The sequence below is a fragment of the Crotalus tigris genome, unplaced genomic scaffold (assembly GCF_016545835.1).
Source record: "Crotalus tigris isolate CLP2741 ecotype Arizona unplaced genomic scaffold, ASM1654583v1 scf7180000017641.3106099, whole genome shotgun sequence".
Classification (NCBI taxonomy): domain Eukaryota; kingdom Metazoa; phylum Chordata; class Lepidosauria; order Squamata; family Viperidae; genus Crotalus; species Crotalus tigris.
The window spans coordinates 733,768-761,061 of NW_024096535.1; the positions used below are offsets into that span (position 1 = coordinate 733,768).

General features: G+C 39.8%; 1 protein-coding gene across 7 annotated transcripts in view; it reads right to left on the reverse strand.

Moving 5' to 3' along the window:
• Positions 1–27,294, reverse strand: part of GPD2 (glycerol-3-phosphate dehydrogenase 2) — a 95,210-nt gene that overhangs the window by 17,419 nt on the left and 50,497 nt on the right. For all 7 annotated transcript variants that reach the window (XM_039335402.1, XM_039335400.1, XM_039335398.1 and 4 more), the window contains 5 exons: positions 13,711–13,875; positions 12,663–12,807; positions 5,684–5,877; positions 575–709; positions 73–248 (listed from right to left, as the gene is read on the reverse strand). In XM_039335402.1, the coding sequence (XP_039191336.1) occupies positions 73–248; positions 575–709; positions 5,684–5,877; positions 12,663–12,807; positions 13,711–13,875 (815 nt within the window). The remainder of the gene's footprint in view (positions 1–72; positions 249–574; positions 710–5,683; positions 5,878–12,662; positions 12,808–13,710; positions 13,876–27,294) is intronic.

Genomic DNA, 27,294 nt, shown 5'->3' on the forward strand with positions numbered 1-27,294 from the left:
TCCATTCCATTCGTACCCGTCAGCATAGAATTCTGTAGATTTAAGTGGTTCTACTAACTAGCCTAAACTCACCTCATTTTCAAGTCCATAATCTTGAACCAGGCGGATATAAAGGGTAGGGCTCCAACCCTCTGCACCCTGCAGGAGCAATCCTACAGTTCTACAGGAACCAGCCTGAAGGTTATGAGTTTTTACTGCAACATCAATGGTATCCTGGGCCATTGAGCGATAGGTTGTCCACTTCCCACCTGGGAGTATCAACAAATACAGATAGTGCATAAAAATTGATCCCTTAAAGCCTTTATTTAAAAACACACCAACTAAAGCTCTTAGAAAGAAATAGTTCCATTGTACAGGAAGACAAGACACCTGCAATCCTAACACAACACTGCACTTATTGGATAAAGCTGATGGGATCTGTCACCCACGTTATTTAGAGGGCATCAGTTTTCAAACTCTTCTTCTAATATTTCAGAACTGAGAACCACAGCATATGTATCTGACCAGTTTCCTTCATATCACTAAGAAATAATTCCAACAAGGAAGAAAAGAATTAGAAGCAACATCCTAGTACCTGCGATAGTCACAAGGCCGCTGTCACTAACATGCACCACATGATTTCGAGATATGGACTGTGTATCTTTAGAATTGGGATCCGTCACAAGGGGACGAATTCCACTCCATGCTGCCAGAACATCTCCTCTCCTCACTGTAATTGAAAACAAAATAAGAAAATTTTTAAAAAAGAAGTCAGAAATACCATCTGAGGAAAGGATTTCAAAATAATATGATTTAAATGCTGCTAGGTTAGAAAGTAATCACAGCTTTTAAAATGTCGTCTTGGGGAAAGAATACTGTTAGTTCCAACGAATTTTAATGAGAAAAGGCAAAGTGAAAGAGAGATACAAACTCAGTACAAATTCCATCTTTTGATTCAATTAAACAAATAATTAAGCAGAAGACAAAAATATAGGAGTTTGGTAATAAAGCTAAAAAATAGGTTTTCTGAGGAAAAAAAGAGATGCCAGTGAGGTAACTTGGAAGTCTGGTCCAAGAAAAGCAAAAATCACGATGTCCTAAATCTCAAAATCTGACCTCAATATTGGCATACTTAATAAGATTTTCCACAATTTTTTACAACAGTTATTTTTTTATGATTCAATCTTGACTCACCCCTGGCTAAGCAATTAATTATATATTTAGCTTTCCTCTATTGTTTAATAATTACACATACAGCTTACTTTTGCCAAACTTCTCATTCACATAGGTCTATCAATGAATATTTGGACATTATGTTTACAAATAGTTCTTGATACATTTTTTTAGGATCTTCTACCTAATTCAGAGCTTTGGAATTTCCCTTATTGTTTTGAGTTTATTTCCTCATTGTTTGGGACAAATATCATCTATACAAGATCACTAACTATTATCAGGAACTCTTAAATCAATATCCCCAAAGCTTCCTCTCAATCTGTATTTAAATAATTCAAAGAACTAACTACATTGCATGACACAATTTAACAGTTGCTAACTTAGGAAAACACCATTGTAAATTCTGAATTTGTGAAAATGGACTGCAACTCATTGTCAACATGTATAAACAAAGCATTTTAGCCTCCAGAGAAAAATCAAGTTAACCAGTGAATTCATAAATCTTACTATGTGGAAAATACAATCTGCCTGGCCAGGAACTTTATAGGACGATTTTTATGAACTAGTCTGGAATTGTTCATTATTCTATTTGGCCAAAACCTCAGGAAAGAGTACTGTCATCATTCTCTGTGGAAAGAGGCAGAATTTGTCAGGCACATTTTGCAGTTCAGAAAGGTCAAAAAAATTGAAATTGCTGTTTTTACTCTTTAAATTCTCTTCCTTGGTTTTTTTTTTTTTTTTTTTTTTTTTTTAAGGACTAAAGTTATCTGGCTTCCTGTAGACCACCTCAAGGGGTCACAGAGATAACACTAGAGCAGTTTATTTTCACATGTCACTGAGTCAAAAAGAAAGAAAGGTTCATCCATCATTTTTCTCTGTAGTTTACTTCTTCTAGATTGTTTCTAGTTACTAATATTTCAGAGAAACATAAAAAAAAGTACTAATGTGTTTTTCTTAGGATGGGGAAAGAAATGTAGCATCCAAATTGAAGAGGAAAGCGTAAGAATATTAAAGAAGGACCCACCCAAATTTTCCACCCAAAGAGCCAGAATGAAAAAATATATTTTGTTTTGTTTTCTTTTTGAATTTATTTTCTATTATGTATAATTCTCTAGTCAGCCTTTCATCATTTTTCCCTTCTGTCCTATGAACAAATTCAAAGTTGATAGCAAAAAGAAAGTCTGAAAAATAGCAAGATGCTTTTAATGAGTTTTTTTTCCCCAGTTCTGTTTGAAGCCATTAACGTTAGAGAAAATTATGAAGGTCCGTATTTAAAAAAAAAAAAAAAAAAGGAATGTGAACTTGGATACAGGAAATCCCTGCTGTCCTAGATCTACTGTGGTTGATTCCTTACACTCACTTTAAAACAATTAGCATAATTTCTGTTGCTGCCTGTGCGTAGATGGTTTTTGAGTGGCAAGCTGATGGCCACAACGTCCTGGGAGTGGGGGCAGAGATGTATACAAAATATTATTGCAAATTGAATAAAATCTTGCTTGGTCAAGGACTTCTGCAATTTCAGGAAAGGCTATGGGAAGTACCCTTGGACTGTGAGCACCCATTTTGTATTCCTTGTTTTTTTTAAAAAAAAAAATCAGGCTCATGTGCTTCTTCCTCCACTTGCGATTTTGGGTAGACAATGGTAAATTATGATTTCCACAACCAAGAAAAGGAAGAAGAAAAGTTGAATACACATAAGAAAAACAAAAGAAAGGAAAGAAACATGCAGCTACAGCTGCCGTTGCTTTCTAAGACCCTATCATAGCAAATAAAAAGCAAGTTTCCAGTTTTTTTCTTTTCTCCTTTCAAAAAATTGACCTGTGTGATTAACATATTTATACACTCTTCAAAACATATGCCATTCTCCCATACAGCTGAGCATGAGGTCAATCAACAGTATGCAAGTTCTTTCTTTGCCCCAACCCAGAATGTGATCAATCTCTGTGTTTCATGCCCTTCAATTTTATGTGGAACAGTATAAACTTGTCTGTAGAAGCCTAATACCGCAACATTAAAAATGGACTATACCTTGATCCAATTATTATTGACATCTCTAGAATATGACCATGACAATATTATACTTCATGGCGAAAACAAATTCATCTCCCTTTCCTGCTTCCTATTGAGTTACTAATCCATTGAATGATTAACTCAGCGGCCCCCAACCTTTTGGGCACCAGGGACCAGTTCTGTGGAGAGAGGTTTTTCCGTGGACAGGAGGGGGCGTGGTTTTGTGTGCTGCCTGGATCCCGCAGATGGGGCTTCGCTTGTTTGTGCGGCCTGCTTTCTGGCATGCCATGGTCCGGTGCTGGTCCACAGACCGGCGGTTGGCAACCCCTGAATTACCTCTCAACTCACATAAGCATTTACATAATTCTTTAAAAGTAAAACAAATAAACACACAAGGCTGTTTCTCTCTTAGCTCTCTATCATCTGTGTACCGCCTATTCCCCATAAATAAAATGTAGGTATGGAAGTCTAAATTACCACTGTGATCTTCCTTCAGTGGACTAAAAACTCTTACACAGGCTTTTGTGTGTGAGTGTGCATGTGGGGAGGATTGTTTTAAGGACAATACTTTCACAAAGGTGTTAAAAACGCCTTGTAAAAATATCTCGAAAGAACAGAAATCTGAGAAATCAATGTTGTTCTGCCAGCCTGTTTAGGCCACCAAAATGAAGTGCTAATCACTGAAATAAGATACCATATTACATTTATAAATTAATGAAACTAGAAAAAGCAGCATGTGTGACACCATAATTAAACAGCTGGAACACATCCAAGCCTGTGTAAGTTGATAACCCTGCCACTGTCTTTGGCAGCAAAAAGGCAGGTCTGCCGTGAGTTGATACGGCCAGCACAATTGCTAATTCTCTAACAGACAATCTATAAACACAACTAATTACACATGAGGAAAACAGTGCACAGCTCAGGTTGGTTACTTTCAAAAGCATTAAAAAGCTCAAGAAAACTACTTTTGCAGAACTGCCTTGTAAATAATTAAGTAAACAAACAAACAAACAAATGCTGCCCTAATCAATTCTCCAAGCTGTAGCCTAGCAGAACCAGCCACCTTGCCTGACAATCCTCAGCTCTTTTATTAATTTTTGCAAGAAAAGCCCTAATGATAATGGGTTTTTCCCCCTCCTCCTCCTGTAGACCATTTTCCTTTAATGGCTACAACAATAACAGAACTATCAATTATTCATTTCAAGGAAGAACAAACAAGCAATCTAGAACGTTCAGTCTTTTTTATTTAAAAAAAAGAGATTACGATTATGAGTATAAATCTACAAAGGGCAAGTCAGAGTCTGAATCTTTTTAGAGAATCGCTTTAAAGAAGCTGGATAATTAAGGAACTTGGTAATGAAATCTGTTCAGGTCTCCCAGTTATCAAATCTCATTTCTGGAGGGACAAATCACTAGAAAATCATTTAGGGTGCATCTCTACTTAAATAAACAAACGACAAAGTTCAATTTGTTTTCTATCAGTTATATAATTCAGGGAGTGAAGGAGGAGAAAGAATGTATTTTATTAAAAAAATTACTTGAGAACACAGCAGAAAAGTGTGTTCCTTAAACTCAGGCAATTTTTTAAAAAATGAAACAATGGCAGGTGAAAGGTAAGTGGCTCTTTAAGGAATGTGATGGGACCACATTTTAAAAAGTTAATGGGGACTAACCTTAATTTACATCTTAATTCAATTAAAATTAGGTTTTGCTACATTGAAAGTTAAAGGCTTTTTGAGAGTCACATGCAACACTAGGTTCTTCAAGTTGTATCATCTTGGTTTAGAATAAAAAGGACATGACAGAAAGCCAGTGCTGTAAATCCTGACTCTTAATAGATTGGCTATACAAGAAAAGTGAGTTGGTGCATGCAGCAATTATTCAATGTGTAGCAGGGCTGTGCTGTGGAGTTTAGATATGAAAAATCAGGATTCAGACTCATAAACACTTTTACACTTCACAGTGAATTTACACTTCACAGAAGTGCTGATAGCACAGATATTCCCTGCAGAAGATCCTAATTGATAAGGGAAGGTATCCCCATTGATACTATGGAAGCATTATAAATAAAGACAAGGGCAGAACTGCTAGCAGTGTGTGTGTGTTTGTGTGTGTGTAACTGGTACCTCCTATTAGCAGAACTCATTTGACACTGTGGAGTTCCAAAGAAAGTCTTATCTTCCAACTTACTGATGGAAGTAGGGGTTGGGGAGAGAAACTGGCTTACATTACAGGTGAAGGATCAAAATATATAATTTTATCTAAACCAAGGGAGGCATCATAATGCAAAGGAACTTCTAAAAGTATGTTTTTAATATGAGTTACATGTAAAATGAAGCACAATTAGTACAGTTACTCTTCCAAGTATATATTTTGATCCTGTCTGTTGCATAAAAAATTACAATTATGATTAAAAAAAACCTCTGGGAGGCAGGGATCATGTGCTCTTGTGATGGACAAGTTATATATTTCTGCCTTAAAGAGAAGAATAAAATTACATTTTAATGTTACTGAAAATTACCTTCAACATCACAGCTAAGATAGTTGCGTACTTCTGTCAAAATGAAGTTGATATCTTCTTCTGTAGGTATCGGGTGATGGGTAACTTCAGTTGCAGTATCAGTAGTGCCAGCAATGGTCATCTTTTGCCATGGCAGGAAGAAAATCACTCGTCCATCACTAGTAGATGGGTCAAGAAGTCCCATATTATCAGGGCTAGAAGAAGCCAACAAAAATATTACTTTTTTTTCTCTTCCCAGGTTCTTTGAAAATGTTCCTTTGTAAAAGCTTCATTAAAGCAAAATAGCAATGAGTACTACATTATTAAAAAGTGCACCAGAGACAATGGAAGAGTATAGTCCAGTGATGGCGAACCTTTTAGAGACCGAGTGCCCAAACTGCAACCCAAAACCCACTTATGCATCGTCGAGTGCCGGGTGGGCGTGGCCCATTGGCTGGGTGTGGCCCATTGGGTGGACGTGGCTGCGGTGGTAACGGCAGACTGAGTAGGACTAAAAAGTTCAATCAATCAATTCCAACTTTGCAAGATCTTTTTTTTTCCCGCGAGAAGTTGAAATTGACTGATTGAAACTTTTTTTTTTTTTTTTGCATACGGTGGCGGAGGCCTAAAGCGAAAAGGTTTTATAAAACCCAGCTGAAGGCCTAGGACTGGGGCGATGGCGCACGTGCCCACAGAGAGTGTTCTGAGTGCCGCCTCTGGCACCCGTGCCATAGGTTCGCCACCACTGGTATAGGCAATATTGCAATCATGGATTTGGATCTAATATTGACAGGTGTTTCATGCGCAAATTGCAGCAGATTTGGATCCAAGTGTGACCATCACTTGCAACAAGGGAGCAGCAAGAAGACCTGTGACACAAGCCGAAGAACCCCTATAGCTCAGGGATGTAGTTCACAAACTGATTGTTCCTCAAGTTTCAGAGCCTGCTGGCACATCATAGATATACACATGCATTTATCCACTATATCTCCTCAGACTGTGGTATAAGTGGTATAGTGTCGTGGTATAAGACACAAGTATTCACAAAATTCTCAAGAACAAAATTTCAAGCAAGTATCTGTAGTCTTCCGCTTTAACAGTAGATGGATGGCAATTTCTCTTTCTCCAAATTATTAAAATCCTTCTTGATCACAAAAGGCCTTAAGACAAAAACCAGGGGTGAGATGATGATGATGAGTAATCTGCAGTTAGATTCACAATCTAACACTGGTGAAAACTTAATAAACTCAAGTCCTAATTAAGGATGTAAGAATTATTAAGATACTGCCTAAGGATATAGGCAATTCCAAGCAGTGTGAGTGTGTGTGTGTGTGTGTGTGTGTGTGTGTGTGTGTGTGTGTTTTCTGAGGTTTTCGCGGGTGTTTGTATGTAGGTCTGGCAGTTAAAAGGAAGAAACAGCTACGATCACACATTGCTCCTAGAAGCATGAAGCCGAAAACACCAGCCTGAAGATGACGAATGGGACTTCGTCAAAACGTCGCCAAGACATTTCCAATTTTACGCGGGAGAAAGCCCGAATAACCAAAGACATATAGACATATACACACACACACATATACATACATACATACATACATACATACATTCAAAATTTGAATTTAGATATTGCTCCAAGGGTTCCAGTCATGACTGATATAACAGTGGATTTCTTCTTCCATATAATTATTATTATTTACTGTTGTTATTCTTTGCTCTGGGAACAAGATTAAGGAAAATGAACACTTTCTCAAGTAAAATACTCAGAGAATTAGATGAACGGAAATGTATAAATAATATATATTGAAGGTGCACATTAATTGGAAGGAACGCCATTTGGGGCCAGTTATATGTGAGAAATTAATTGGTTTGCCTTCTGTGAAAGAGGTATTTAGTAGTAGCATCAAATGGGGAATCAAATGATTAATTCATGATCTAAACTATTTCACTCTGGTTCTGATCTTGGCCAAATCATTTGTTTTCCATTTTCTTTAATACTTTGTGACAGAGGCCAGCCAAGTGTTTTGAGAAAGGTACCAGCAGATTAAGAGAGCATCCCACTGTTTATTCCTATAATGTTTCTAACAGAAATAAGAAACATCAACACACACACACACTTATGAACTATAATTGCACCAATGAGAAAGAAGATTGCTATGCCACATTCTCTTTCCTAGCTATTAGCAAAGTGGATTTGTGCTCATGTCCTAGTAATAGCAATAAGCACTTAGACTTATATACAGTTTCATAGTTATTACAGCTCTCTCTAAGCAGTTTACAGACTCAGCATATGGCCCCCAACAATCTGGGTCCTCATTTTACTGACCTCGGAAGGATGGAAGGCAAGTAGAACATGCTTGCCCTCCTTCCTGGCAGCCTATTTCCATACACAGTGAGGTCCGCTGCCAATGGTGCCTATTTATAGTGTTCCTTCAACAAGGCATTACAATGGAAGCAGTTGAGTTTCTATTACTGGATCCAAAGGTTCTCCATTTCCATGAGAAAGGCATAATTTGGGTGGCTAATGGCTAATATCTCTCTCCGTGCTTCTTAGGGAGAAGGGGCAGTGGTAGGATTCAAATATGTGAACAACGGGTTCTCTGTGTGGATGCCGCTTCCGGAAGTCCGTTTTGGGTCTGGGCAACAAAAAATTAGCTATCGGTTCTGCCGAAGTGGTGCAAACCGGCTGAATCCCACCACTGAGAAGGGGGTTTTAAAACAAAAAGGACCACCTGAGTTACATGGATTATAATCTTCAATAGCCATTGCTTACTGCACAGAACTAGCTCTACTGTGATGTAAAGCATTAGTTCAGCCATGATGGTACTAATACAATTTTTAAAGTAGCACTACTGTGGAATCCTTTGTGTTTTCTGAGTTTGGTTGTTTTCTTGCAGACATTTCATTACCCAACTAGCTAACATCATCAGTGCTAGAAGGGATTGGAGTTATACTAAAATCACTTGTATATATTATATACAGGGGGGGGGATATATCTGCCTCTATGAGGGAGATGGGCAGTTCCTTAATATGACAGATAAATATATACATCAATAAACAACATGATTAAAATATTAGAAATATAAAAATACAGAAAGATTATATTATTTTTATTCACCAATCCAAATAGAAATTCCATTTGCTATTATAGATAATTGTATTTTTTTTTCCCTGCACAGGTCTGGGTAACAGAAAAATATGCATGAGATGCTCCTCAGAGAGATAATGACAATTATATACACTCGAAGTCTAACTTCTACACTAAGTCTTTGAGATGATATTTATATATAGCTTAAGGATACATTTGGAGAAGAACAGCTTAAAAAGTAGGTGTCAACATGGACTTGTGCAAGGTAAACTATGGCAGATAAGTAATTACTTTTCAAAATGAAATCACTATTGATTTAAAGAAGCCAGGAAACTAAGAAATTTAATATACAGACTCAAACTATTTAAAAAAAAAAACTTTTGACAAGTTTCAAAATGAGGTTTCTAAATTGCCTTAAAAGAATCTGAACTGTAGATTGAGTACGTTTTTGAAAAGGCTGCTGGGAGATAATTTTCATTTGTTTTGACTGCCACCGATTTAGCTAGAGCAGCGGTTCTCAGCCTATGGGTCGCGACCCCATTTGGGGTCGATCGACCATTTCACGGGGGTCGCCAAACAAAGCTGTCCGCCATTTTTTCCCCTTTTACGGTGGGTGCCTTACCTCCCTTGGGCTGGGCCAGCTGGTGGCTCAGCCGGTGGTTGGCCTACTCCGTCTCTGCCGCTTGCCAGCTATGCCTCGGCCGGCGCAGGAGGCGGCACCACGCATGCGCAGTGTTCCCAAGCAGGGAAAGTCCTCGACTTACGACTGTTTGGGTAGTCCTCAACTTACGACCAGTTTAGTCCTTGACTTACGACCGGTTGGGGGTCGCGGCATTAAAAAGGTTGAGAACCACTGAGCTAGAGGAGCTAGAACCCGAGAGAAGGGCTAACTTTCATATAGCCTTGCTCGCTTCCACTATATTTTGAATAACTACCAGGGTTCGGCTGCCAAATAGATTGATTCCAGATGACAATAATAATATCCACCATTCACCATATAATAATATTTACCATTTATTCACTGCTTCAGAGGAATCAAAAAGCTTGGCATACAACAGGGAAGAGGAGCCACTGCCCATCTCTGTACTTCTAAACTCCAATTCCAGCCACCAGTACTACTGGTCATGCTGGTTGAGGCTACTGGGGCTAATAGTTCAGCATCTGGAGAACTGTTAGCTCTTTATCCTTTGTATCTCTGTTATCCATACTTCTTTTTAGCATTTCAAGTTAATGACTGATTAGGGAACTGAACGCATAGCTTAGGCTCTGATTGCACAAATTGACTCTTTGGATCAAGTGCCTGTTTTTCCATTTTCTGACAGGCAGAATGACAGTCAATCTAAAAGCAACATCCACTGGATTGAGGTTTAAAATTATTCAGAGATTACATGCCAGTATCTCTGGGGTGAGAAAAAGCCATACAGTTTCTGCTTAAGTGAAAACATGCATTGGAAGAATAAATTTAATGAGTGCAGAGAGAACACGGGGACTATTAATGAAGAATATAAAAATTAAAAAACCCGATGGGAGATGCTTGCAGTGTATTAACATTAAATTAATTAAATCAAAGGTACATTTACACATAAAATGCCTTTAAAACTATTTATCATTTCACCCAGATGATGTCAAAGTACTTTTCCAAAGAGATGAGTAACTGTTAATGGCATGACGTGCATTTTCTTTAACAAGACTCAGACCGACACCAGAGGTAAGAAACGACTGCTAAATTAATACATACATTTACATTTCAGCATCACATATTTATTTATTATACAGAGACATTCCTTGATTTATCAATCTCTAGGATGAAATCAGTAGTCTTAGAATGCCGTATCTAGGGAGCAATTGCTTTTGAAAGAAATCACAAATATTGGATAACGCTGAGAATAGGCCAAAGATGGAGATAGACAATGAGTATATGACAAATAAGTAAGCCAACATGTCCCACTTATGTACAGACACCCTCTTGATTTTTATCTAAAACTGGGAGATAAAGACCAGCATTGGGCATCTCCAACCTCTTTCTTGATAAAACTGACCAGCAAATTTGTTTTTTAATATACTATATAGGCAATGGTGGGATTCAGCCGGTTTGCACCACTTTGGCAGAACCGGTAGCTGATTTTTTTGTTGCCCAGGCCCAGAATGGATTTCCAGAAGCGGCATCCACAAAGAGAACCAGATACAGGTAGTCTTCAATTTACAATCATTTGTTTAGTGACCCTCAAAGTTGCAACAGCACTGAAAAAAAGTGACTTATGACCAGTTTTCACATTTACAATGGTCGCAGCAACCCGCCATGGGGGCATGTGATCAAAATTCAAATGCTTGGCAACTGGTTCATATTTGACAGTGGCAGTGTCCCAGGGTCATGTGATCAACTTTTGCAACCTTCTGACAATGGGGAAGCCACTGTTAAGCAGTGGTTTGCTTAACAGCTGTGGCAAGAAAGGCCATAAAATGCAGGTAAACTCACTTTGCAACTGACTCACTTAGTAATAGAAATTTTGGCTTCAATTGTCGTCATTAGGTGAAGAACTACCTGAAGTCCTTTCACCCCTTTTACACAGAACAGTGGCAATTCTTTTTTTTGGGGGGGGGGAATGATGTTGCAGCTGCTGAAGGACCCATGCAAGTAAGAAAAGCAATGCTTTACTAATCCTATGGTTCCCCATTCTGAATTTTTATACAATTGAATCTATAAATTGGTTTATAGCAAGTTCCCTTTACCAAGAAGGCAAATTCTATTAGAACTGAAGCTGGAAACCAAATCCTGGGCTATATGACAAAATAAAGTAGATGCTGCACTTGGGCAAAGCAGATTTATTCCAGTCACGTTAAAGAGGCAGCTCTACAGAAAAGCTCCCAATACATTAATAAGCCCTAGGTTCAAAGGAATTTGGCATATTTATTTATCAACCTAGAACATATTTCAACCGTTTCCCAGTTGTCCGACACAAAAAAAGGGGTTTGCGATGTTAGTTAAGCCATGACATATATCGTTTATGCAAGGAGGGGCAATGAAGAGCGGGACAATAGTCCTGCTACTTCTGCCTGGCCAAGGCTTGGCACAGCCTCTTCAGCAAGCAGAACATTTGGGATTTTCATTTTCTCATTCAGTATTCCAACATATGGTGTGGAAACACTGCCCTGCCACAAGCAGAAGGGCACATCTGAACGAAACTCCTTATTAGTGGTAATATTTAGCATTCATATAGTACAACTGAATGTACTGCGTGAATACTAAGGGCTGCAGTAATTTTTAGGCTATTTGTGTAAAACTGGTTAACTGTCTGCTACACTGGCTGAGCCAGCAACAACTTGCTGAAGATTCTCTAGGGCTTCCTTATGGCCAATACCCTCTTTTGAATTACCTCACCAACGAGAGGGTAGAGAGAACGCAATGTGGGACAGAACACAACTCCTTAGAGCCTTTGTTGTTTCAGGCAAGGAGAAGATATTCCCATCTGTTAAGTCAGCCCTCTACGAAAATTGTCCAGTTAGCATTCTTCCAAAGACATTTGTTGCCCAAATCATACAGATATGGAAAACTCTGGCTTTTGAGGGGGGTGGGTAAAGGGAATGGGCTCCACTCTTCTTTCAAAACTCCAGCTATCTCCTCCAGTTGCAAGGATATTTTAACACGGGGGCATTTTGAACAACCATTAAAAGACTAGTTAGCTGTCCTATATAAACTCCCCCCCTTAGTAAAAGTGATGGATTATGTTTAACTCATTCAAAATAATTTTCCATACAGCAGGTAGGGTGGGGGGTGGGGGGGAAGAAATGAAGGCCTGAATTCAACATGGATCATTTAAGCCAGAAAACGATTTCTTCAGATTCCCCCTGCCCCAACTCTTACTAGATTCACATCTTAAGATTGTTACAAATGGTCTCTGCTTTGAATACTGTTACCTGTAATAGCCGGGCATCACAATATGAACACCTGCACTTGGTTGACAGATGTTTGGTACTTCCCGCTCATCCATTTTCCTCACAGAATCTGTGAAAGGTCCTGTAGCATTGATAACACATTTGGCTTTGACATCAAATTCCTGCCCTGTGAAAGAAAACAGCATCAATCACATACTCCATTTGTTTCCCCCGTCACTGAGTCTCTGGATTATTAATTTATCCATGAAGTTAATCTATTGTGAAGTGTGTGTGTACAGAGACACGCGCACTCAGACTCGTACCCGTGCACGCAGAACCCAGCAGCTCGCTTTCCTATGCAAAATTAGAACGGAGGTGACTTTTCAGCCAAGAGTACGTTGACTCCCCAATCTTTAAAAAGTGAAGATCAGACTCATCAAACGAGGGAAAAGAAGTAGAAAAGAAGGGTAGCAACTTCCTCCTTTTTCGGCCCCATCATTTGGTTTTACTTATCGATCTCTCTATTTAATGACATTCCTAAACCCTGAAATTTGTTAAATGGTACTATTGCTGAATGCACCATCACCACCACCACCACCCGGCATTTCAAAACGTCAGCTTTGCTTGACAGAAGGGCTTGGATGTAAAGCACAACTTAGCTTGCCAAAGCACTAGGATTTGAATGAAAGCCTGACAGAAGTTAAGGATGATTGGCGGTAATGACATGCCATTGCACTTTGGAAACATGCCTTTTTTGTCAGCTAAGCGATATTTACAAACTGCACTCTCCCTTCACCCACCTTTCTGCACTTAGTTTGAGGAGGAAAGGATTTCCCCGTTTCTTTTAAGGCGGAGTAAAATGCCTTTCTGGGTAGCAGAGCTTCCTCCCTCTACACTCAAAGTACGGGCAGCTACTGAAGTGAAGGGCTACAGGCAGAATCTTGGCAGCCACCCAGCCCCAGAAAGAATAAAAAGGAAGGGGGTCTCTGAAAAACAGAAAGACACACACGCACACACCCAGTACCTGCCAGAGCAAGCTACCTGGAGACAAGGGGCTTCATAAATGCCAGGGAGAGCCCAAAGGACATACCTGTTAGAACATCCCTGCACCTTGCTCCAGAAACCCGGCTTTTCCCGCTCTCTGGATCCGTCTTCTTCAGCAAGTGCACCACTTCAGTGTAATTGGCTATGGCAGCCCCATACCTGGCAGCAGTGAGGGCGATGGCAAGGTTCATTCGTGCATCATTGTGCTGTCCTGCAGCGGGGGAGTTGGGGGGGGGGCACAATCACAGAAGGACAGGAGTCACCTCCAGCCACTGATTTGTGGTATGGAAGGGTGTCAGAACCAATCTGTCACATCTGTCCCTGTCACACTGAATAGCCATGATGGCTGGTCAGATCTACCAAGAAATATCCAGAGAATCACAGACTCTCTGTAGTGTAGCATATTCTCCTTAAATAATAATAAAAAAAAAACGCAGCGGAAACTGCGCAGACATTTGCAGAGGGCTGGGATTCTTATCCAGTGGTGAACTTATATGCTACAGCTGAAATGCATGTATTTTGCATCCAGTCCAAAACAAGGCACCACTTTCTGGTACTGGAGAAGGCAGAGATGGCAATAATACAACCTCTTTGAAAGATGCATTTCTTGACAGCCCCACTGGTGTTAATTAAGCATCTCTATTAGCACATGTACAGCATGATATTAAAAAAAAAAGTTAACGATATTTCAGAGATTCTATTGCTAAGCTTTACCTTCCTACATAACAGTCCTTTCATGCACACTTGAAGTTCACAACTTGCAGCGTTTACAATAAGTATGCGGGTGAAGGAAAAAATCTTTGGACATGTAAGGTACGCACAAGGGGGGGGGGAACCCAAGGGTTAGGTAACAGATCACTTCAAACATATATATCATTAAAGATTTATTGCTGGATTTTCCTACTTGGAGGTAGAGGGAATCAACATGGAAGGGAGCACATGGGGGGGGGAGAGGAAGGGAGGGAGAGAAGGAAGAGTGGAGATGATTAATTACTTTAAAATAGTGGCATCACCTGAGACTTTCTATTTATTATTGCCACTGAAGTTAAAACCCTGTCTGTTGGCTGGGAGCAATTATTCCCCGTAGCAAGGGCCAAGCTCTATGTGCCCAGCATAATTAATTACCAAATGCTAGCCTTCTGAAGGCAGGGTTCAGCATGCCCAAATGTTGGGACCAGCCACATCAAGATAATACTGGTAAAGGGAGGGGGGGAGAGAATGGTAATGGATACTGTTGTTGATTTATGTAACCGGCATACCAAGTGTTCAGTATAAATGATTTATGTAAAGTTCGTCCCTTTCCGATTCTGCTTCAGCAACACCCAGACACTAAGCAAGTAATCCGTTTCAAAAAAAAAAAAGAAAGAAAACCCAAAAGGGCAAAAATGTAGAAAAAGGATCAATGCCTCCCAGAATTCATCACCTCTCCTAACCTGTCTTTAAAACTTCTTCTTATGCCAACCTGCTGGAAGGAGAAGAAATGAATCTAAGTGGGACTGGGGGGGGGGGGAGGAACTTCAGAGCAAATCTGTGTGAAAAACTGAGAACAAGAACATGGATGAAAACGTTCACTGTATTTAAATGCCTAATAAATGATTTAAAATGGGACAAATTGCATACTTAGAGGAAGATGACAAAGAACCTAAAAGAACTGCAAACTAAATAAATGGAAGAAAATGAGGTTAGGCACACAGACACACACACACACACACACACACACACAAATACACAGGGGCACAAATGAGGTATCCTGAAGAAACTTGAAAATAGGCAAGCATTTTGTTCATAACGTTAAAAATATCTGACTAAAGTTCTCTGTTTGGGCATGTGCCCTCTGAACAGCAGTCTTTATAAAATCTGATCTTCAGTTTTCTAAAAGCAAAATTGCACATTCACATCTACACCGCATCCATGAACATGCAGAGGGAATTCCAAGATTGGCGGAAGATGTTTCACTAACAATAAATAACAGTGTAGAAGTTCCAGGGATAGCTTCCTATTAAGGAAGTGTTAGCAAAAAAACTCCTTTCATTTAGAGAGGAACGTGGTCTCTAAATCAAAAACAGATCCACAGAATAAAAAGACATCTGGAGCCCTTCCATTTTAAGTGAGAACAAGGAAATAGTTATTATAAAAAGATACATCCGGAAGACAGAAATGGAAACTGATCCTAAAAAAAGATTTATTTTCATTTTTATTTTCTTCCGGTCTTATTCTTTTGCCTTATGTAACGGGTTAGCTGTTCAGATAACTGTGGCATTTGAATCAGAGCTTAAAATAAGGAACTCTTGCTACTCTTCTTCTGTTACAAGAACTGTTTGTATAGTTGACATGGCAACTACAGAATGAAAAGCATAGTGGGTAGCCGTCCCTCACCAGATGCCGGGGACCATGTTTTTTTTCAGAATTCAAAGGCTGCCTTGGCTGGGAATTTTAGGAGTTGCAAGTCTAACTTGTGGACATTGTCAAGTAAAGGAAGACCAATACAGGGCCGTTCACAAAGTCTGGTGAAAGTGAAGAACTGGGCAAAATGGGAGACTGCATATATTTACAGTAACCGTATTAAAATAATTCTTGTCAGTGCCAAATAGATACTGCAAACGTGGAACTAGACTCTTGAATTTATTTTGCAGGTTTAGATTTTATTTTTCCAGGAATCTGAACGGAAGGATTTTAATACTGGTAGTTCTCAACTTAACAACAGTTCACTTAGTGACCACTGAAATTTACGAAGGCACTGAAAAAGGTGACTTACGACAGTTTTTCACACTTAAGCAGCATCCCCAAAGTCACGTGACCAAAATTCAGACACTTGGCAACTGACTCTTATTTATGACGGTTGCAGTGTCCCTGAGTCATGCGATCACCTTTTGCTACCTTCTTACAAGCTAAATCAATGGGGAAGCCTGTGTCACTAACTTAACAACTTCCGTGGTTCACTTAACAACTGTGACACAAAAATGTCACAAAATGGGACAAAACTTGCTTAAGAAATGTCTCACTTAGCAACAGAAATTTTGGGCTCAGTTGTAATAAGTCAAAGACTATCTGCATCAGAACCAAACAAAGCAACAAACAAATGCAGTTGTTTGTCTTAGCCCCAGTGGGGTCAAATTTTTATTATGGTAATACTGTGTTCTTCTCAGGCCACCTCTGGTTCAAAGAACAGCATGTCAAATTTCTCCAGATTTCTCATCTGGTCTGATGCAATCAAACAAACAATATTAAATGTGAGAGAGGAAACATCATTGGTCTTGGATTGTATGAAAGGTATCTTCGTACAATGAATTTGCCAAACAACAGTTAGTTCCAGGCATCCCCTGAACATGAAAGCTAGTTGGGTGACTTTGGGCCAGTTACTTTCTCTCAGCCAAACCCACCTTGCAAGATTATTGTTGTGAGTAAACTAGGAGGCAGAAGTATTAAGTATGTTCTCTTCCGTTGACTAAAATGTATAAAAAGGTAGAATGAAATAATAATAACAAAGACCAGATCCAGCCTAAACATCTCGCTGACTGTGCAACCTGTCATAATAATAGTAATAATAAAATGACTATGGCAAAAGAAAGCAAAGATAGTACCAATAGTAACAGTCATCGTAGATAGGATACAAATAGGATATACAAACAGAAAATATTTCTATAGGTATACTTACACAAATAGAGTAGGATACCAATTTGATACAATACAAATACCTGGCATCCTTCAAGCTGAAATTAAGTACATTGATGTTAAAAAAGATTAGAACTGAATGCATCGAGAGAATGAAAAAAAATTATCATCTAAATTCAGTGGAGGAAACACCATCGTCAAGGCAATTAAAATCTGGGAAATGCAGTCATTACATACACAATTGGAATAGTGGACCGGACTCAGGCAGAACTAAAAGCCCTGGATAGGAAGACCAAATGAATAATGACAGTGAATCACGCCCTTCATCCATGCAACAATGTTGACAGACTCTGCTGACTTAGGAAAAGAGAGGGATGTGGAATATTGCAAGTAAACACCAGACAATTAAAGAAGAAAAAGAGGGGACAGTGAAAAAGATGCACTGAAGCTAGTACACCATGAAGGTTTACTGACTACTGGAGAGACCAAACTGGCTTGTAAGAAAGACCAAATGAAGAACAGAAAAGAGATGTGGCAAGACAAAGTATTACATAACCTGCACATTAAAAAAAAAAGTCAAATAACAACAAGACCTGGAAATGGCTAAGAGCAGGAGAGTTGAAAATCTGTACAAATTATCATGTGACAGTAAAGAAAAATTGGTGGAAACACAGTTGAACAAGAGGCTGAGAAAGGAACTGAAATCAAGGCTGAAGGTGAAACAAATGAAAAAAATAATGCATTTGTGAAGTTACTTAAAATATAGCTCAAGTTGTGTGCCTTCCTCTTCTTTTTCATTCCTGTAACTAAATACAAAAATCTACTGTATATACAAGCACATATACAGATAGTCCTCATTTAATGATCACAATTGGAACAAGCAACTCCGTCACACTAAGCAGAATGATTGCTTCGCGAATCATCATATGACTGCAATGGATTTATGACCTCATTTCCGCTGTGGTTAAGCAAGTCACTCGTGGTGGTTAAGCAAGACATCACGTGACCATGTCTTGCCAATTTGACTGCTGGGTTCTCTATTGATTCTGCTTGTCAGAAGCCAGCTGGTGAAGCACACAAACGATCACGTGACAACAGGATGCTGTGATGGTCATAAATGCCAACTGATTGAAATGTGCCCGAATCTTGTGATCCTAGGGACACTGCAATGGTCGTAAGTGTGAAAAACCATCCACATCAATGTAACTTTGAATGGTCGCTAAACATGGCAATCATTAAGTAATGAATAATAGTATGTAGGCATTTCATCATAATGGAGAAAAGTGAGTTTGTTAAAAATACTTGAAGCTCATAACAATGCATTAGTTTCAGGGAAGGACCATCCTTTATATTATATTACGAAACAGAAGAACTCAAGGATTAAGAGTCTCAACACAGCCCCATTTTACTATCATGACTCCGTTACAGTATATTGGACTGCACCAGTGAAGATGCTCTAATACAGTGATTCTCAACCTGTGGGTCGGGACCCCATTTGGGGTCGAACGACCATTTCATGGGGGTTGCCAAACAACGCAGTCCGCCATTTTCCCCCCTTTTCCTTAGCTGTGCTACTCCCTTTTATTCTATTGGCTTTTGAAAGCCAATAGAATAGACTCTCTTGAATAGAGTCTAATTCTATTGGCTTTCAAAAGCCAATAGGAATTTTCCAGGCTGCCTCTGCCCTGCTGAGCCCGCCAAAAGTCCCATTCTGCAAACGTTGCTGCAAGTTGTCTGCAGCGAAGGCGAGCTGTCTGGAAGTTTCCACCCCTCCCTGCTGAGCAACTACTAAAAATGTAAGTAAAAGAGGGCCAGGGGTGGGAGGTGGGAGGCCGGCAGGCACAGGGAGGGTTGCTGGCGTGCATGGGGCCCGGCGGGTGCCTTACCTCCCTTGGGCTGGGCCAGCTGGTGGCCCAGCGGGTGGTCGGCCTGCACCATCTCTGCCGCTTGCCAGCTACTCCTCGGCCGGCGCAGGGGGCGGCATCACGCATGCGCGGCGCTCCCGGGTAGGGAAAGTCCTTGACCTATGACCGGTTGGGTAGTCCTCAACTTACAACCGGTTGGGTAGTCCTCGACTTACAACCGGTTGGGGGTTGCGGCATTAAAAAGGTTGAGAACCACTGCTCTAATACTTAATTCAACTCCATCATTCCCTTGTTTTGAAAAGGAACAGGATTCATTCACCAAATGTTTTCAAACCACTCTGTCCTCCCCCCACCACATCTTCATAATTTTCCCCATTTCTACTTCCCTACAAAATAGTCACAAGTGAAATGTGATTTCAAAAGAGCAGATCACCCATAAATGAGGTGGGACTTGCCTATATTAATTTAATGAGAGAGCAGAGGCACTGTTTTAGTGCTAAAACATTAACACAAATGGTTCAATCCCAGTCCCACTTGAGTTCTATCTAGGGACTTGTCGGCATTATGACAAGATTCCGGAGCATTGGCTGTTGAATGTAACACAGTGAAAAAGCATCAATTGGCGTAGCAATATTAAGAAAATTAAAATTTTACAGTGAATGAAGAAAGCCACATTTTAATACAGAAAATGGAAGGGGAAAAAATCAGCATTGCATCATCCTCATCATTATTATTGTTGTTATGCATTTAACATATGTTAGTAATAAAGAATTCTACATATTTGGGGGAAACATGGAGTGTCAAAATCTGTTTGCACCAAAGGTAGACGTAATGATGCCTTAACTACTAGACCAGGGGTAGGCATGGCTCAGGAATTCTGGGAGTTGAAGTCCACGAATCATAAAAAAACCAAGGTTGCCTACCCCTGCACTAGACCAAACTGGAGAGCTATAGTCTGTTCTAGTGGTTAAGGCACAAGGCTAGAAAGCAGGAGACTGTAAGCTCAAGTCTCACCTGGCTATGAAAGCTACCTGGTTGACTTTGGGCCAGTCCCTCTCTCTCAGCCCAACCCACCTCACCTCACAGCGTTGTTGTGGAGAAAACAGGAGGAGGAAGGTGTGTTGGATATGTTCGCTGTCTTGAGGTATTTGTAAACATAATAAAAGTGGGATGCAAACAAACAAACAATAAGGCTCACATATAAAAATTGGACCTAGTCAGAGAGATGGGACCGGGATGACATCAGGTGTGAAACTGTACTCAGACTCTTAGACATGTAGCACCAGAGGCCTTACCAGATAATGAATTTCTCCTTGAGGGAGAAAGAATGCTGAGGGACAGATCAGAATTAGGATTTACTTGGTTGTAGCAGCTTTTAATTATGTTGCTACCCACTTCTTTTGTATCAGCCTTCAACATGTCAGAGACATCTTATTGCAATGTCAGTTAAGTAAATGCAGAGTGTTAAAATGAAAACCAAACGTTGTCAGTGCCAGTTTATGGGAGCCACACTGAAATGTCACTCAGAAAAATGTCATGACAGCTTTTCAGTGTCCATTTTACAATACTGGGAACAAGTGCAGTGATGTCGGGGTATGTTATTAAAGAGGGGATAATTAACATGTCTCGTGGGTATATATAAGTGCAGACATGTGTGTAAACAAACCAACAAAAATTTCACACAGGTCAAATTCTGAAGCAGTATGGAAAGCAGAAGTAAAACCATAAGTCATGGTCACATAATTTTTCATTTAGTTAACTATCTTGCTTGATTTAAGAATCAAAGTAAGGTTGCAAGTTCACTTGCGATTGCATGATTTTTCCTCTTGGTGACCCCATTTCTTAGCGACTGTCCAAATTCCTGGTCCCAATTGTGGTTCTAAGTGAGGACCTACCTACAGAAAATTATAAAGCACCACAGAATGCAAATTCGTACTAACAAACTACAATAAAAAGTTGCCCATTGCAAATGTGGTCCTGATTCACTACCTGTCCACATGTTCACTGGAATCAAAGGACCCTTACAATCTTGTGGAATACAACCAGAATGGAGACTTCTACCATCTCAAGAGAACAAGATATTCTATAGCATGGGGGCTATCACCCAGAAGACACACCTCTGGGCTATCATCCTTTTATCCTTATTTGGGGGGGGGGACCATGAGCAATTGCATTGAATGTACAGATGGGGCAGGTTCGAACTCATGGGACAACCTTGGGGATACTGTAAGCTCAGTGTCAAGCCTTGTAATGTTTTATAAGAATGCTAGACAATCAATGACCTACTGGGTCATTTTTTCAGAGATATTTCCTCACCTAGACAGACAAGCAGAATGACTAAGGTCAGCAAAAAAATCAGTGGGAGTGGGAGGGACTTACCCTTGACTTCCCTTGTAGGAAGCTGGCAGGGAATATTGGAAATAATGATGATCATGTGACTGCAGCTGACCATAGTAGCACAGTGATGCAGTAGCATTAAAGCAGACACAGCTTTGCCAAATTTCAACCCCATGGGGTTCTAGGTCTCAGATTTTGGACACCTTCTGTAAGTTAGCCCACATGAGCTACACTAATTCAAAAAATATTGCTCTATGATGCATTTGTTCCAACTGAAGGTTACAAACATTCATACTGACACAATTTGTACAATGTTTGAGTTAGCAAGGACCACATTATTCTGCTCACATACTGTACATATCTTTGGTTCACTATCTTAAACTAGGAGGATGAAAGATGAGATATAAACAAATAAAGTGAGATAAGCACACACGTACACAAACAAATTCTAACAAGCAGGTGTATTTTTTCAGTTCAAATTGACCAGAAGACTTATTTTTTTAAAAAAGTAGAACCAGTCAACAGTTTTATAAACTATTGTCTGCTTCGTAAGACATCAAGAAAATTCTATCTTACATTATCTTGTCTAAACCAACTTGCATTATGACTCAAGGTATTAAAAGAGACAGGAGACAGTATGTCAGAGAATTACTTTTCATGAAGCAAGGTGACTTCAATCCTCATCAGAAATATGTGGTAATTTTAAAATAAATTATGAGAAAGTTTTAGTCACTGTATAGAGAAAAAGCTAGCACCCTACAAAAACACAGAGAATACTAGTACTGTATCATGTATTCACTTCAAAGGCAGTCATAGACCACGAAGATGCCAAAACAACAAATACACTCAGATAACAGAGACTAGAAGCACTTAGTACAATTCTATAGAAATGTTTTTGATTTGAGTCAAATACAGCTAATTACAACAGACCTAGAGCCAAAACCAAGAGCTGCTTCCTACTTTTACTTTAGACTGTCACAAGTACCCTAATGCTGCATTGTCATTTCCCACAGCAAATATTATGTATGGCCACCAGCTTCCCATACTTAAACACCTCAGGGTACCACAGGGCAGTGAGAACAAAAAGCACATGTACAAAGGTTGCTATTGACATTTGTCTGCCATTAATTTATGCTTGCTGTCTGATGGAATTAGCAATGTCCCCTATTTACTCATCAGGAAATTCCGAGTACAGTTTTGAAATATATACAGAGAGATATATAGATACATGTAAACACATCGGATAATCTTGCTATGCTCTTTCCTTCTCGTCAAACTAGCATTACCAACTTCGACGGAAACCAGGCTGGGAGATTTCTCTATTCCCAACCAAAAATGTGCAAGTATTGCATGCTTGTAACCCTGTGTGCACACATTGCACGTATCTCGAAGAGGAACAGGGGAAAATATTTTAACTATCATGCATATTATTTTAATGAATATTAATTGTTCTACTGGAGAGGAACAATTATGCTAATTTATCTGGAGAAGAATCAGACGTAGTTGGCCAACGGATCTCAATGGAAGGTGATACAATAAAAGAAATTGAACGGCATGTTTAATGTGGTTGGCAGGCATTTGGCAAGCTAAGCATAATTTTCAAGAACAACCATCCCCCTATGCGTGAAGAGAAAAAAAATTTTGAACAGTATCTACTACCTGCTCTAACATACGCTGATGAAATATGGACGCTAACCTCACAACTGATACAAAAGCTACGCGTGGCACAAAGAGCCCTGGAAAGATTCATGCTTGGCATCACAAGACAAGATAAAAAAGACCTGCATGTGGATTAGAGAACCAACAAACATATGTGATATCATGAAGAAAGTAAAAGAATTGAAATGGAAACAGGCTGGTCGCACATAGCAAGAAGCACCTGATGGCAAGTGGAGCATGGCAGCCACAGAACAGATCCCACTTGATAAAAAGTGTCCATGAAAGAGACCTAAAACAAGATGGATTAGCGACATCAGCAAGTATTACGAGCCCAATTGGCAAAAGAAAGCTCAGGACTGTATTGGTTGGAACAGGGGTAGGCAACCTTGGCTCTTTTATGACTTGTGGACTTCAACCCCCAGAATTCCTGAGCCAGCCATGCTGAGGGAAAAGGGAGAGGTTTCCAAGCTGAGCCATGCTGGCTCAGGAATTCTGGGAGTTGAAGTCCACCAGTCATAAAAGAGCCAAGGTTGCCTACCCCTGGGTTGGAACCATGCAGAAGAGGCCTTCATCCTGCAGTGGCTAGACCACGGCTAAGATGATGCTGATAAATTATTCTACTCTAATAATACTAATTAAACTCTATTTTAAAAATTAACTCCCATGTACTGTACATCTATGAACTATCATTCTCTGTCTCATACACACAAGCCGCTCATAAACCATTCACACAAACCACTCACACTCCTTCCTTCCAAAAGGAGCAGCAACTCTCTCCCTCCCAAAAGAAAAAAAAAGAAAGAAGCAGGATGGTAAAAAGAAGAGTTAGTTAAACTGGGAGAGAAGAAAAACTACAAAAATTGTGTTCAAAGGCTTCAAAAGGAGTGAGTTTTAGTCCCATCTGAGGCAGGAAGTTAGGTGTTCTTGGGCCATAGCACTTCTGAAATCTTGCTAAGAAAACTTCAGGGATTGCACCCACAGTAATTCAAACGCATGCATACACACATAAATAATATCACCAAGCAAACAGCCCTTTTTTTCAGGAGAGCTGACGTTCCAGCTTCTTTTAAGAGACATTCATCTATTGTCTCCAGCGACTTGCATCTCCATTGTTGCTTGTTTTCAGTATAGATAGGCCTCGTTTAGTGACTGCCTCTTTCAATGACTGTTCGCAATTATGACGGTAATGAAAAAGTAATTTCCCAACCAATCCTCACATTTACAACCTTTGCAGATCTGTATAGCAAAGGAAAACTGAAGTTAAGACCCTAAGCACAGTGGCGGGTTCACTTGACGTATAGACCCAAGCTGACTGTCCCAATTATGGCCACTAAATGAAAACTACCTGTAGTTACTTCTACTCAGTCATTATAAGGCAAATTTCCTCACATTGTGGGAAAAGCATACGAAACACCACTCGTCTTTTCATCCAGTAAACACAAAACTCAAACATTAATGTTTGATTATGCAGGGGATTGGACTAGAAGGTCCCTTCCAACTCTCTTAGTCTGTATAATGGCCAATGAACAGTCATACTCAAATGATGCCTTCTGCGTATCAAGTAAAGAAAGAAAAAGGCCCTGAAGGAAGTTGCCAGGGTTTAATGCACTGAGGTCCTAACTTTATGAGAGGAAGATGCTTCTTATAAAAGCGCATCAAAAGCAATCCTCCTGGGTCAAAGGTTCAACAGGCATCTAATGTTTTTTGAGTTAGTTATCCTTTATAAAGTCTTTGGCCAAGATCCTGAACAATGAAAAAGCTCCTTTCTATCAGGCTCCTAATTGGATTTCCAAAGATTACGAGTAGTTTCTGATTTACAACCCCAAAAAGGCCTGGAAAATTAAGTGGTACGGTCATTAATAGAGGCATTGTTTGTGCACCTGATTTTACCACCTTTCTGCCATTCATTAAGTGAATCACTCCTAGTTGCTAAATGAGACATCATATGTCCACAACTTGAAGCCTCCTGCTGTGGTTTCCCCACTGACTTTGCTTGTTGGAAACCTGCTGGGAAGATCACAGACGGCAATCGTGTGACTGCAGAATTCCACAACTGTTCATCGGCATGAGCCGGTTGCCAAGCGCCCAAATTGAGATCATGTGACTGCTGGGATGCTGTTACAGTCATAAGTAACAGGACCGGTTGTAAGTCACTTTTTTCAGTGCCATCGTAACTTCAAACGGTTGCTAGATGAATGATTGTTAAGCAAGAACTACCTATAAATCTACCCTAGAAAAAGAGTGAGATAAAATTATGAGCAAGTTCTGAATGCAGCGTTTACATTGTCTTTTGGTACCCCAAATCCTTATTAAAACAACTTTACTTGATTTTATATTAGCTGGAATAGACTTCAAAATATAAATCCTAATTTAAACACAGAAGTACCTGGAAAAATAACTGAGTAGTGGTCCCTTTGCATGGACTAAAGCAGCTTTTATAACCCTCGCAATTCCAGTTGCTATATTTTATTCCCTACAAATAGATATCAGCCAAAACACTTCTACAACAACCGAGCAGGACCCATTGCAGAGAAAGACAGATGTGCAGACTCATAAACGCAATTCTGTAAACATCCAATGTAATCCATTCTTTTATTAAGCACAGTGAAGGAATTACTATCACAGAATTCTTTACAAGGGATGTTCTGCTATTATCCTAACATCACACAAGTGGAAGCTTCACTTTTTTGCAACAATCTTCTCTTCCTTTTTAAAACAGTATCTATGGCACCATCGCCACTATTTCATGGAACGAGATCCATATTTACTAATGGCCTATTATTAAGTTCACATAAACTTCACACATAAATTATATGCTTCAATGTAATCTTTTCTCTGACCACCCCGTGGCACACTGGGGAATACCAAAAGAGTTTGCAGGATAATGCTCAAATAATGTCGAGAATAATCCTGTATCTTTAAGGACGGCGTGGGACCTGAAGCACACCTTCCCTCTAGGTTTCCCTCTACAAGAGTCAGCATTTGATTCCCAAGCCAAAATGCATCCACAAAATAAAGCAAAGTCTGGACATTTCATCCAGATCTTCATAAATTTGCTGCCTTAAACTCGGAGCACGCAAATGGATGAATCTAGCCAGTCAGCGAGCAAAGCCAATTTAATCTGTGTCTCCCCTGAGGTAAATGTAGATCACAGTCCTGCCCCCACCTCCAATTCAGCCATAATCCCTGGCTCCTGGAGGTTAAAAAAAGCACTGAAGTGAGGAAAATTCTGCAGTGGGATATAATGATCCAAAATGACAGGGACAATAATGACAATGAATTTCATGTCTCCCAGTCATGCACTGGGAATGCTTGACTGGGCTGACTTATACAATTAAATTGTTACAGGTACAGCAGGAGATGCAGCTATCATCTTCAAGTGTTTGGGAACGGTGCCTCCAGCAACCAAAGTGCTATCAAATGCACAGCCAGCCTTTTGTTACAAGCAAACTAGGCATCCATTGGTACGTTTATGTGTGGGGCAGTGCCCTGCAATTGGGGAGGCGGGAAGAAGGAGACAGCCAGTAAACACACACCAAACTTTTAAGGGGTATCACCGCAGCCACAGAACTTTTATTTGATAACGTTAAGAAAAGAGATGACTTTGGAGAGCTGGATGAACAGAAGCCTTACAGCAGGGATGTCCCTGGTGGGTGGGGAATTCTGGGAGTTGAAATCCACAAGTCTTAATTAAAGATGCCAAGGTTGGACATCCTTTCCTTATGGCATCCTTACTACAGAGCCCATGTGCAATGCTCAGTCCCCTTTTTATTAACACTGCCCAATTTTACCAGCAATGCATCGAATGGTTGGGAGAAATTTTTTTCAAATTTTTTAAACAAAAGAGCAATTAAAACAACACGCTGATTGAAAGATAATTCAAGCCAAGGGGCTGAAAACCCTGCTTCTAACCAATCCGATGAAATCACGGCCATGCGCACTGTGGTTCTCAGGAGCCACAAAACAAAGCAAAACAATGTTTACCAATGCAGCTCTTGAACAGCTTACCCATTTTATTGCCTTGTGCCTGCACAATAATTCATCAGAACAGTGAGGTCCTTGCTGCTCTCTGAGCTTGATGGTTTTGTTGGAAACATTTCATTACCACACTAGGTAACATCATCAGTGCTAACAGTTTAGTAATGAAGTCTGCAAGA